The 11,875-nt window shown below is 61.3% G+C and overlaps 1 protein-coding gene across 1 annotated transcript; it reads left to right on the top strand.

Annotated features, from left to right (window-relative positions):
• The first annotated feature begins 261 nt into the window (after positions 1-261).
• GDF6 (growth differentiation factor 6) lies at positions 262-11,515 on the top strand. The gene is made up of 2 exons (XM_069853131.1): positions 262-681; positions 10,564-11,515. Exons 1-2 carry the CDS (start codon positions 357-359, stop codon positions 11,484-11,486), a joined length of 1,248 nt encoding a protein of 415 aa, XP_069709232.1. The 5' UTR covers positions 262-356; the 3' UTR covers positions 11,487-11,515.
• Positions 11,516-11,875: the final 360 nt, after the last annotated feature.

Genomic DNA, 11,875 nt, shown 5'->3' with positions numbered 1-11,875 from the left:
CTGGCATCTCAGGATCCTGCCCCCGGCCAGCCCCGCACCCGAACGCGCCGGAGCATCGCTCGGCCCACGAGAAGCGGCCCCCGACGAGACGCGCGGCACCTCCCCAAGGCCCCGCGCCCCGCAGCGAGGCGGGAGCGGCGGGACCCCGGGCACCCGACGGCGGGTGTCCCGCCCCGCGGGGCGGTGCTGGCGGGGCGGCGCTGGCGGGGCGGGGCGGCTGCTCCGGGCCGAGCCCGCCCGGGTGCAGTCCCCGCTCCGCTCCGCGCCGCCGCGCAGTCCCCGCGCCGCTCCGTGGGCCGCCGGAGCCGCCCGTCGGGCCGCCCTCCTCCTCCTCCCCGCCGCCGCCGCCTCTCGCTATGAATGCGCGCTGGGCTCTGCTCGCCGCCGCCTTGCTCGCCAGCCTCCTCTGGGATTTACCTTGCTGCCTCCCGGCTTCCCTCCCCGCCGCCTCGGAGCTCGACGCCTCCTCCAAGGGCGGACGGGGCCGCAAGGTGCCGCGGTCCCCGCGGGAGACCCGCCCGCGGCCGGAGGGACCCCGGCTCCCCCGCGCCGAGCCCCACGAGTACATGCTGTCCCTGTTCAGGACTTACTCCGTCGCGGAGAAACTGGGCATCAACGCCAGCTTTTTTCAGTCGTCCAAATCCGCCAACACCATCACTAGCTTTGTAGACCGGGGACGAGGTAAGTCCTGCCCTCCCGCCCCTCACCGTCCCCTCGGGCCGGCGGGGACCCCTTCCCGCGGAGCCCCGCGGTGGGGAGGCGGGGGGCGCGCCGCATCGGTCCCCCGGTGGGTCCTTCCCCCCGACCCTCGGCACGGCAGAAAAGCGGATCTTTCGGTAAATCGTGGAGCGCGTTGCTTTAGTTTTTAAGCGAACGCGTCGAAGCGGGTGCGGGGCAGCTGCGTGCGGGAAATACGCGTGCTCGTCCCCGGGTGGCGAGGGACGCGCCGCAGCCTCGCAGGCGCGATTTGGGTGTAAATGCAACAGTGGTGGCGGGTAAAAAAAAAAAATCGCTCTTGTGGTTTCTCTCCGCGAGCCGAAGAAAGGATCGCGCTTATCGCCGCCGCCTGTAAGGCAAATAGAAAGTTCAAACTGACCGAGGGCAAACACTCGCTGCTCTCGCCTGGGGTCGCCCCGTCGGGGTTACCTGGCAGAGCCCCGGCCCCGCGGCGGGCAGGGGGCAGCCCGGAGCCCAGGTGACTCCCGGGGGGCCCCGGGGGCCGCGTCCTCGCAGCGCGGTGAGCGCGGGGCTGGCCCTCACCCGCCCCCGCCGGGGGGGAGAGGACGGGGCGGGCTCCCGGGACCCCTCCGCGACCTGCAGACCCGGCCGGGACCCCGCTTTGCTTTTCTCTCGTTGTTTTATCGCTCGGACCCGGGGCGCCGGGTGGAGGTTTCTCGACGATCTAGAGGAAAAGAGAGTTTTCCTTCCCTCAAAATGCCCCTCCGTCCTCTTTTTTATTTTTCGTTACCCTGGTTTGTGAGCCGTTACCGACAGACTAATTAACAGCTTCTTAATGAAGGTTGTGAATTCTTTCCTTCTCCCCCCTCCCCGACATGCAGACCCTCCCTCCGCCCCCCCGCCCCGCGGGACGCTGCCCGTGTACCTGCGGCTGCCAGCCCCGACCCGCAGCTCCCGGGAGCCGGGGAAGCGCGCCGACCTCCCCGCTTCCCAGACCTTTCAGGGCAAAAACGTAGGGCCGGGAATGCCTCCCGGCTCCCTGGAGCTACTGGAGCCGCTGAATCGAACCCAAACCGGCCATCTCCCCGGCGGAGTCCCCGAGCCGGCAGCTTCTCCTCCTCCCCGGCCCCCGCGGTTCAGCCTCCTGCCCCATCGCCTCCGGCTCAGGGGGCTCAGAAGGCGCTTCCCATCCCATCCCAGTGTCCGTCGCGCCCCTCCGGGCTCAGGAGGGTCCCTGGAAGCACCCACGGTGGCTGCCCCCCGCCGTCCGAAGCTCCCAGCCGCTCCCGAGAAAAGGAAGGACACGGGGGTTTTGTTTTCTGCTTTCGCCTTATGGGGGTTGTTTTCTTCGTCGCTGTTAAAAAAAGGGGGATGGGGAACAGAGGATTCGCTTTCTAGAAATACGGCAGCGAAAGTTCAGCCGTCAGAAACGCGCTGTCCTGCTGCCCCTCAGGAGCGAACACCGCGAGCCGCGGGGAAACGGAGCCGCGCTCGAGATCATCTTATTCTTGATAAGAAAGACAGTTAATTTAACAAATTTAGCTCATCTCGCTGCATGGGAGATTCGACTCCCGGGGAAGTGATTTGCTAACAGAAGTCCTGGTTTGATTAAGGAAAAGCCTCACTTTTCCCCATTGATTTTGATTTGATGTGTCACAGGCTGTGACCTTCTGCTGGACCTTCTGAGGGTTGCTTAGCATCAAGCCACTGATTGGAGTATTTCAACTCAGTGATCTAATTGAGTGTTCATGTCATAACATATCAAATATTGTCTAGTCTCCCATAATGAAGCAGACCAGCCAATGGCACATCACCAAAAAACTTCAAGAGAGCTTCCGTTCCTCTGAAGTGGTAGCTATTTTACTACCCACCTCCCCGTGGGCTCCTAGCCCAGTTAATTGGCGAGCTGGAGTTGTGCTGATGATGAACGGTCTTTGCTAAGGGAAAGAGGGGGGGGAAGTTTCTGTCAATTCATTTGCAGACAAAATAGCCCCCCAAATTGACCCAATTAGATGGGCTGCGCGTTACCTAAGCGGCAGCTCCCGTTGCGGGGACACGGCGGTGGCCGCCCCTCCTGCCCGCACCGCATCCTTCGCCGTAGGATTTCGGGGGAGGGGGGGACACACAAATAACAGCCCAGAGAGGAGAGCGAAGCAGCTTCAAGTCCTGCCGAGAAAAGCCCTTCCCGCATGGCGTGGTCTGCGTGTCCGTGGGGCGCCCTCGGGGCGGGGGGCAGCATCCCCCGAGCCCCTCGTCCCCCCGCGGCTCCGTCGCTGCGGGCACCAGCAACTGCTCCTCTTCGGCTCTCGTTCCCTTCCTTCCCGCTTGACGCTAATAAGATCTCTTTCAGGCTGGCTCGAGAGGGAGGAGAGCCACACTACTGCGCTATAGAGAGATTCCCCCCCCCCCCAGTGGTGAAAAAAAAACAACCTCAGAAAGGGGGGAAAGGGTTTGCGATTCCTCCTTCTCCACCCCCTCCCGCCCCCCACTCGCTCCCCCTTGTTACGGTCGCAAGATCAGACAGGACCTAGCCGAATGTAGGAAAATTACTGTTGGCACATGAAGTAACTCATTAAAACGCAGATGGTGCTCTCGCTGGCCTCGGGACCCCCAGCATTGGAGCTCCACAGTGAGGCAGGACAATTAGGAGCTGCAAGGACTCCACCAGGCAGGGGAAAAGAAAAAAAAAAAAAAAATAGAGAGAAAGAGCGAGCGGGAGGGAGCTGGAGAAGGGAGCTATAAACAAACAAATCCACGGCTAGGAAGAAACGCGGCACGGCTCGGGACAAACTGAAAACAAAAACTAAATAGCCGGAGTGCGAGGGAGGGCGATTTTCATAGAGATCTTCCGTGGGAAGGGGAACCCTCCGGGGCCGGCGGCCGCGGCTCCTCCTCGCCTCCCCTTTTTGTGTCCGCGGAGCTGCCCGGAGCTGGGGAGACGGGGAAACCGACACGGGTCGAGATGGCCTCCTGCTCCCCTCCCCGTTTTCTTTGTGCAGCTTCGTGTTCCAGTTGGGAGGCAGACGGTTCAGATGAGCGAGGGTCCCACCATCGTTATTTCGCTCTTGCCGCTAAGGTCGGGAAGAAAGCGAGGGGAGAGGGGCAGGAGGAACGGGAGATCCTGCCTGCAGGAGCTGGAAATGCCCCGGCAGAAGCAAAGAGCGTAAATCCCGCTCGGAGTTCATCGAGTGCAAAACGTTTTAGCAAAACAGCGTGTTTCTGGGTGGACCGAAAGCTGCAGTGCGGTGTGATCCGCGCAGCGCCTTTGCCCAGGCGGTGTTGTCGTTGGCAGAAGGAAAATGAAATATAAGCAGGGAAGTATTTTAACGGGGAAGGAGGGAATTCGCAACTGTTAATTATTTGGTGACCTTGTATTCGATTTGTTTGAGCCCCTTATAAAAAAGCTAATGCGGACCAGACGGCCGAGCGCGGCAGCGGGAGCCGCGTCCCGTCCCCTCCGCGCCCCGGGAAGGAGCCTCCGCGCCCGCGGAGCCGGCAGCGCGGGGGCGGCCGGGGAGCGCGCTGCACATCAGGGAGATTTAGGGGGTTTGGGGTATTTTTCCCCCCCGCCTAGAGCTGCCGGAGCCGCTGGAGGGAGCTGAGCGCTGCGCGGGCGGCGGAGCGGCGCGTCCCCTCGGAAGCCGCGGCCGCTCTCGCTGTTGGAGCGTTTCGGGGGCGAGTTCTTTTTGGTTTCTTTCCGTTTGTTTGTTCGCTGCTGCTGGGGCGCGGGGGCTGCAACGCGAGGCCGGTGCGGGGGAAGCGGAGCCCGCAAGCGCTGGCCGAGCCAGCCCCGCGGCCGCGGAGCCGCACAGGTACCTCCGCGGGGCTCTCCGCGGCCGCGGAGCCGCACAGCTAAGGAGAAGGAGCAATTAAAGCCTATCAAACTATTCCGCTGGCTCGTTTCGGACCGGATCCTTATATTTTATTTTTAATTTTGAAATCCAGAAGCTCCCCTGCGGAGCTCGCTAAGAGGCCGCGTGTGATTTATTTATTTATTTATTTATTTATTTATTTATTATCTTCCCTCTTTTTTTTTTCTTTGTTTGGTTGGTGTTTTTTCTTTGTTTGGTTAGTGGGTTTTTGTTTGTTTGTCTGTTTTTGGCTGGTCACAACAGGGAGGAAACTCGGCACAGCCCGGGGCCAGCCCGGCAGCTCGCCCGCATCGTTTTCCTCCTCTCCTCGTAGTCCTATAATAATAAAAAAAAAAACCAAACCAAAACCAAACCAAACCAAACAAAACAGCCGCTGAGAGAAATGCTTTTTTTCCTGGCTGTTTCGAGGCAGGCTGCAACTGAGGTTGGGAGTCCTTCCGTGCCCCAAGTCTGGTTTATAAGCAAAAAGGGACATTTCGGTCTTTGCTAGTTGCGGCCAGGTCTGTGTGTTGTGTTGCTTTATTCCTGCGCTCCCACACATATGGCTCAGAAATACCCTCCAAAGCGTTCTCTCGGTCCGTTTCTTAGCTCCCACCGCTGGGAATATTCAGTCCGATTTTCTCAACGTGAATAATTTTGGAGGAATTATTTCTCCTCAATCCAAGTATTTCGGGTGGCGAAACCGCCGCAAACGGGGAAAGGGAAGGGAACTCGGTTACAGCAGGTGGACCCCCCCTCCTCTAAGCCTCGGCGCATCTCCTGGGGCGATGTCGGGAGACCCCGCGGGATGCCCCGCAGCTGTTGGTTGCAGCCGCCCCTCTGAGCCCCAAGTCCGAGCGTCGCTCGTGGGAACCGGGGAGGTGGCGGGCAGGCAGCAGGTCGGGTAAAGCGGTGATCGAAGTTCCCTCGCAGCCAGGTGCCTCCCCGCTCCGAAGGGGAAAAAAAAAAAAAAAAGAGAGAGAGAAAAATAGAAAAGAAAAAAAAAAAGTGGAAACAGCCCTCCGTCAGCTCGCAGGACTCGGAGCTCGTCCGAGGAAGGTGTGGTCTTTCCCGGCTACTTACTTAGCGAAGCGAACAAAACTTTTAAATCTAATCACCCGATGTAATAAAAGACCGCGGCGAGGCAGGCGCCGGGAGATGCGGAATTGAGACTCGGAGAAATACCACACATGGAGAGTCAGCCCCTCGTTTCCACAGCTCGGGGAATGCTCCGAAAGGAATACCTGTCAGCCTTGCGACTTTGCAGACAATGTGTGGGCAGCCCCTCGCAATTACAGGGATATATGTTTTAATTTCCAGATTATTGTTGAGCGAGCTCCTGCGAAGGGTCTTTAAACTGCAAATGTGCTTTTGGTTTGCGAGTTTAAATACGGACTGAAAGAGAATTTGGGAATGGGAAAATTCTTCTTGAATGTGGTTTGGGTATAATTTGCAGCGATGTAAAGTTAAGATCTGAGCCCTGATGAATTGGCTGGGAGCCCAGTACCTGATCTGCCATGAAAAGGGAAACTCGGTGTAGGCTTCGTTAACCCCCAGCTCGCCCCAGAGCCCAGGTGCCCGCGGGAAAGCGAACCGGGACGCGACAGGGTTCACACAGGGACTTAAAGGAAACGTCCCAACCCAAGGCATTAATTCAACTTTGGAGATGATCAAACCGCCGCCACCGCAAAGAGGAGGCAGGGGGTGGCGGAGGCGGGCGGGGACCCGGTCCTAGTCCCTCCAGCCCCGGTCCCAGCCCCCCCAGCTCCGGTCCCAGTCCCCCCAGACCCAGTCCAAGCCCCCCCAGCTCCGGTCCCAGTCCCCCCAGACCCAGTCCAAGCCCCCCCCAGCCCCTCCAACCCCGGTCCCTGTCCCCCCAGCCCCGGTCCCAGCCCCTCCAACCCCGGTCCCAGCTTTGGGAAGGGCAGAGCGGGGCTACTTCCGTCACCCACCGCTGACACAAGCCCAGTTTCCAGATTGATCTGCTCCATGCTTCTGCCTCTCGTTCTCGCTCCCAGTATTTTGTCTTGGCTCGAAAAAATAAACAACGGAGAGCTGAAATAATACTAATACTTAACTGCGTAACTAACATTCTCCCAAACTAACGTTACTAATATTTCCCCGCTCCAGTACATTTTCTGCAATGCGGCTTTTCCCAGCCCGGCTGGATGTGAGATGACTTTGCTGCTCTCTCCAAATATTTCGGTAACGGGAATAACGATAACGACAGCCTCAAACTGTCCTGAGGAAAAGGCAGATCTCGAGCTGGCTGTTAGAAAACCCGCATTTCACCCCAGCCGCTCCTTGGGTTTAAAGGAAAACCGAAGAGGAAAAGCCCCGAGCCGTGTGTGCTCCTCACACGAAGGGAGAGGGACAGCCGGGGTGTCCCCGCGCCGTCGCTGCTGCCGCTCTTTGTGTGCTGGGAGGGCGGCAGCTTCGCTGGAACAAAAGGTCCCCAAACCAGACTCTTCTCTCTCGCGTTCGTGGAGGCTCTGGAGGTGCCGCTTTCCCTCCCCGCCCTCCGCTGCTTTTCCCACCCTCTCCACTGCGCTGGAAGCGAGCCAGTACTGGTTTAGGATTATGTATTCATCTGGAATTATTAGGTTACAAGAGTGAATAAATACCGTTTATCTGATCGGATTGAAAGCTGCTTATTTGAAACAACCGGGAGCCTTGCTCCTTTCGGGGAGAGGAGCGGGAGCCGAAAACTGCAGGAACCAGTGGGAGTTTTTCAGCGCAGAATCAGCGCTGCCTAAGCCCGACTCGGAGATCCGCTTGCCCGGGGACACATTTCTCTGCCTTTCGGCCGTGTCCCCACCACGTCGTGTCAGCGAGGCAGCCGGAGCAGCCGTGTGACGCGTTCAACTTCTCCATCAAGCCGGAGCGACAAAGGATGGTGCTGGGGAGCGCGTTGTAGGCGCGACCCCCGAGCAAGCCTCCGACCCCCGCCGCGGCCCTGCACACCCCTTATAAGCCGCTTTCAGCAGCGGGGACCCCCGGGGAATTCAGCCCCTTCCCGTCTAACCAACACTCTGGATGCCACCCCGGAGAGGAGCGCGTCCCCTCGCCGCAGCCGCCTTGCCGCGGGGGGGCTCCTGGAGCTGAGGAGAGCGCTGTCACCTCCGTGTCCCCCCACCCCCGGGAAAGGGCTGCCCTTCGCTTTCCCGAAGTGCCGGGTGGCCGAGCAGTACTCTCCCGCTCCTGCATCCCGGGACGGCGCAGAGCAGGAGCAGGACAAGGGCGAGCGAGGGGGTGTGTCTGCTCCGGAGGGACAGCGGGATAGAGGCAGCGCTCCCCCGACAGGGACTACCTGATGAATAACACATCTCCCTTTGGAACCAAGCCTGACCTGCCCCCCACCCCCTCCAAGCAGACAGACGGTTTCAAAGAGGAGCTGTGCCCAGGCCTGGCTCTGCCGACGCCCTAAAGACAGGGGTAGGGGCAGGAGAAGGCGCTGATCTGGTTTCCTCGACGGTCGCTGGAGCCGTTGGAGGAAAGTGGGAAGCAGGATACCCGTCTGCGCCACGTCGGATGCCCGGGCATCTCACAGACGGCGGGCGCAGAGAAAGCCAAACGCGATGATGAGGAGGAAGGGATCCGCACAGCCCCTTCTGTCTGAAGCCCCCGCTCCCACCCGGGACCTCCTCGAAGAATGTGCAACAGCCCTTGAGCCCTCCTGAGCTGCCAGACCTTCCTCTCGCCACCCAGGCGCATCTCAGCCCCCGGCCACAAGCGCGTGAAAGGCAGCAAACGTCCCCGAACCCACCGGCGACCCCCGGGCCAAACCCCGCTCCGTCCTGGCAGCGCTGCCGAGACCGCCCAGCGCCTGCCGGCAGCTCCCGCTGGATTTCACTTTTCTTTTCAACAGATCGATCCAGCACCTGCTGTCGTCACCTGGGGCTGTGACGACATTTTTTTTCAGGCTCTGTGTGTGTTTTCGGCACTCCGGGCGTTCCCCGGAGGGATGCGCGGCCGGCCGGGCTGCCTCTCGCTCCCGCTCCTCCCTGGGGAAGAGCCAGGCTCGCCGCGGGGAAACCGCCGGTCACGAAGCGGGGGCGGGGGGGGCAGGGATGCGGCCGGCCCGGGTCCAAATTCCCCGGGACGCCTTAAGGGCCTGACCTATTTTCTCACCACCCCCCACCCCAGCCCCGGCCCGGCTCGCAGCACCCGCGGAACGCGGCGCGGCCAAGGCGGGGGCGGCTCCAGCCTGTGAGCTCCCTCTTCGCTGCCGAGGGACGAGGCACAGGGCAGCGGCCGCGCTCCGGACTCCTTGCGCCGGGTCGGGGCAGGTGCGGGGCGTCCGGCAGGTGCCCCGCTCCGCGGCCGGGGGTACTGCCGGGGATGCCGCCGGGGATGCCGTCGCGGATGCTGCCGGGGATTCCGTCGAGGATGCCGTCGAGGATGCCACCAGGGATACCGCCAGGGATGCCGTCGGGGATGCCGCCGGTGGCTCCCACGGCGGCTCCTGAGGGACAGGAGGGATGCGCTCGCCCGCGAGCAGGCTCCGCTTTGAGCTCCCGTGGCCTGGAAAGGACTCCCTGACTAGGTTCCTTCTCCCTGTCGGCGTCTGGGGGAACACGCGGCAGCGCAGGGCGACTCTGGAGTATGCTAATCCGCACTGATTAACTGCATGTTAATCCGCATTGAGTTTTACTCGCTGTGGCGCGTCTGAAGGTCTTGGTTGGCATAAATCATTCCGTTGTCCCTCCTGTCCTCCGAGAATGTTGCCCTAGACCTGTCAGGTAGAGCCGAGGTTGTGAATACAATGATTAGGGATTGCAATGACCTTTGATATAAATAAATACAAGGGATGTATTTCTTTAGTCTTCGTTTCTACCTCTGGAGTGGGCAGAGGTAAAAGCAGAGAGGGCTGCTGAACAGAGGCTTCGGTGACACTTTTACTGTTGAAGTCTACATAAGCTTTACTAGCTTCTGGGGAAACCCAGGAGCTTTGGGAATTTTTGTATTTGCTGGGTTGTAAACATTTTATTGGAAAGCAGCTCAGGGGAATCTGGCTTGCTTTCTGCGCTGCATTTACTGCATTAGTGTGTCAAAAAAGAAGTCCAGTTTTTCTTTTTTTTTCTTGAAGGAAAATATATATGCGTATATGTATATAGGTGACTGCAGTATACAGGAACACAAACATTGGCAGTCCCACACTGGTGGTGGGGCTGATAGGCAGAGGATGTGTGGGGAGCCGGGGCTGCCTTTGGTGTGGAAGAGCGGTCTCCTGTTTGGTGTGGGTCCTTCTATATCTTCCCCTTCCTTCTCCTTCTCCTTCTCCTTCTTCTTCTCCTTCTCCTTCTTGTTCTCCATCCCCTTCTCCTTCCTGTTCTCCTTCTTCTCGTTCTCCTTCCACTTCTTCCTTCTTCCCCTTCCTTCTCCTCCCTCCTTCCCCTTCACTTTCTTTTCCCCCTTCCCCTTCTCCTCCCTCCTTCTCTCTCTTTCCCCTTCCTCTCCCTCCTTCTCCCTACCTCCCCTTCTCCTCCCTCTTTCCCCTTCCCCCTCCCTCCCACTTCCCCTTCCTCTCTCCCTTTTTCTTCTCCTTTCCTTCCCTCCTTCCCCTTCTCTGTCCTTCCTCGTCTCCTCCTTCTTTCCCCTTTCCCTTTCCTCTCTTCCTCCTTCTCCTTCTCTTTGTCCTCCTCCTTCTCTTTGTCTTCCTCCTCCTCCTCGTCCTCCTCCTCCTTCTCCTCGTCCTCCTTCTCCTCGTCTTCCTTGTCCTCCTTCTCCTCGTCCTCCTTCTCCTTGTCCTCCTTGTCCTCCTTCTCCTCGTCCTCCTTCTCCTTGTCCTCCGCCCCCTCCTCGTCCTCCTTCCTCTTCTCCTCCTCCCTCTCCTCGTCCTCGTCCTTCTCCTTCTCGTCCTCCTTCTCCTTCTCCCTCTCCTCCCTCTCCTTCTCCTCCTCCTCCTCCTCCCCCGTCACCCCCCGTCTAGGTCCCGGCTCCGGGGGGAGACTCTTCTGTCACGCCGCGCCCCCCCCCCACCTCGGCGATGCCCCCGAGCGCCACCGACCGTAACTCTCTGTTTATCTCGCAGACGATCTCCCGCCCGCTCCCCTGCGGCGGCAGCGCTACGTGTTCGACGTGTCGACGCTGTCGGACTCGGAGGAGCTGGTGGGGGCCGAGCTGCGGCTGTTCCGCCGCGCGCCCCGCGCCCGCGCGCCCGCCGCCCCGCCGCACGTGCAGCTCTTCCCCTGCCTCTCGGCGCGCCCGCTGGGCTCCCGCGCCCTGGCCCCGCGCGCCGCGCCGGCCGCCGGCTGGGAGGTGTTCGACGTGCGGCGGGGGCTGCCGGAGCGGCGGCGGCGGCCGCGGGAGCGCCTGTGCCTGGAGCTGCGGGCGTCGGCGGGGCGCGGCTCGCCGCGCTGGCTGGACCTGCGGGGCCTGGGCTTCGGGCGCCGCGCGCGGCCGCCGCAGGAGCGGGCGCTGCTCGTCGTGTTCACCCGCGCGCGGCGCCGCAGCCTCCTGGCCGAGCTCCGCGCGGAGCTGGGCGCGCCCCCGCCGCCGCCGCCGCCCGGCGCCGCTCCCGCCGCCGCTCCCGCCGCCCAGCGCCGCCCCCGCCGCCTCCGCCCGCCGCCCCGGCGCCGGCGCCAGCGCCGCGCGGCCTTCGCCAGCCGGCACGGCAAGCGGCACGGGAAGAAGTCCCGGCTGCGCTGCGGCAAGAAGCCGCTGCACGTCAACTTCAAGGAGCTGGGCTGGGACGACTGGATCATCGCCCCCCTGGAGTACGAGGCGCACCGCTGCGAGGGGGTGTGCGACTTCCCGCTGCGCTCCCACCTGGAGCCCACCAACCACGCCATCATCCAGACCCTCATGAACTCCATGGACCCGGGCTCCACGCCGCCCAGCTGCTGCGTCCCCACCAAATTGACTCCCATCAGCATCCTCTACATCGACGCGGGCAACAACGTGGTGTACAAGCAGTACGAGGACATGGTGGTGGAGTCCTGCGGCTGCAGGTAGCGCCCGCACCGGGCCGCGTCCGGCCGGCAAGCGCCGAGCGGGCCCGTCCCCGCCCCGGGGCCGCCGCCCTCCGCCCTCCCGAGGGGAAGGCGATTTACCGGGGGCGAAACGACTCGGATCAGCCCCGATCCCTCTCTCTCAAGTTGCTCTGAAGGGGGCTGCTTCATTTCTGCCCCTCTCTTTCACCTTCCTGGAAGATGAACAGCCAGAAATAGGCTGCGCGCCGTCCCCCCCCCCCCCCCCCCCCCCCCCCCGAGTTAACAAAAAAGAAAAAAAAAATTACTCAAGATTGTAATTACCGGTTAGGTTTTATTTGAAGACAGCGACGAAAAACTGTGAAGAGCGAAGTGTTACAGAAAGCGCACACAGCCTGGGTGGATTGGGAAAGG

This window comes from Phaenicophaeus curvirostris, chromosome 3 (genome assembly GCF_032191515.1).
Source record: "Phaenicophaeus curvirostris isolate KB17595 chromosome 3, BPBGC_Pcur_1.0, whole genome shotgun sequence".
Taxonomy (NCBI): Eukaryota; Metazoa; Chordata; class Aves; order Cuculiformes; family Cuculidae; genus Phaenicophaeus; species Phaenicophaeus curvirostris.
Note: the sequence above shows the minus strand (reverse complement) of the source record. Positions and strands in the feature narration are given on the sequence as shown.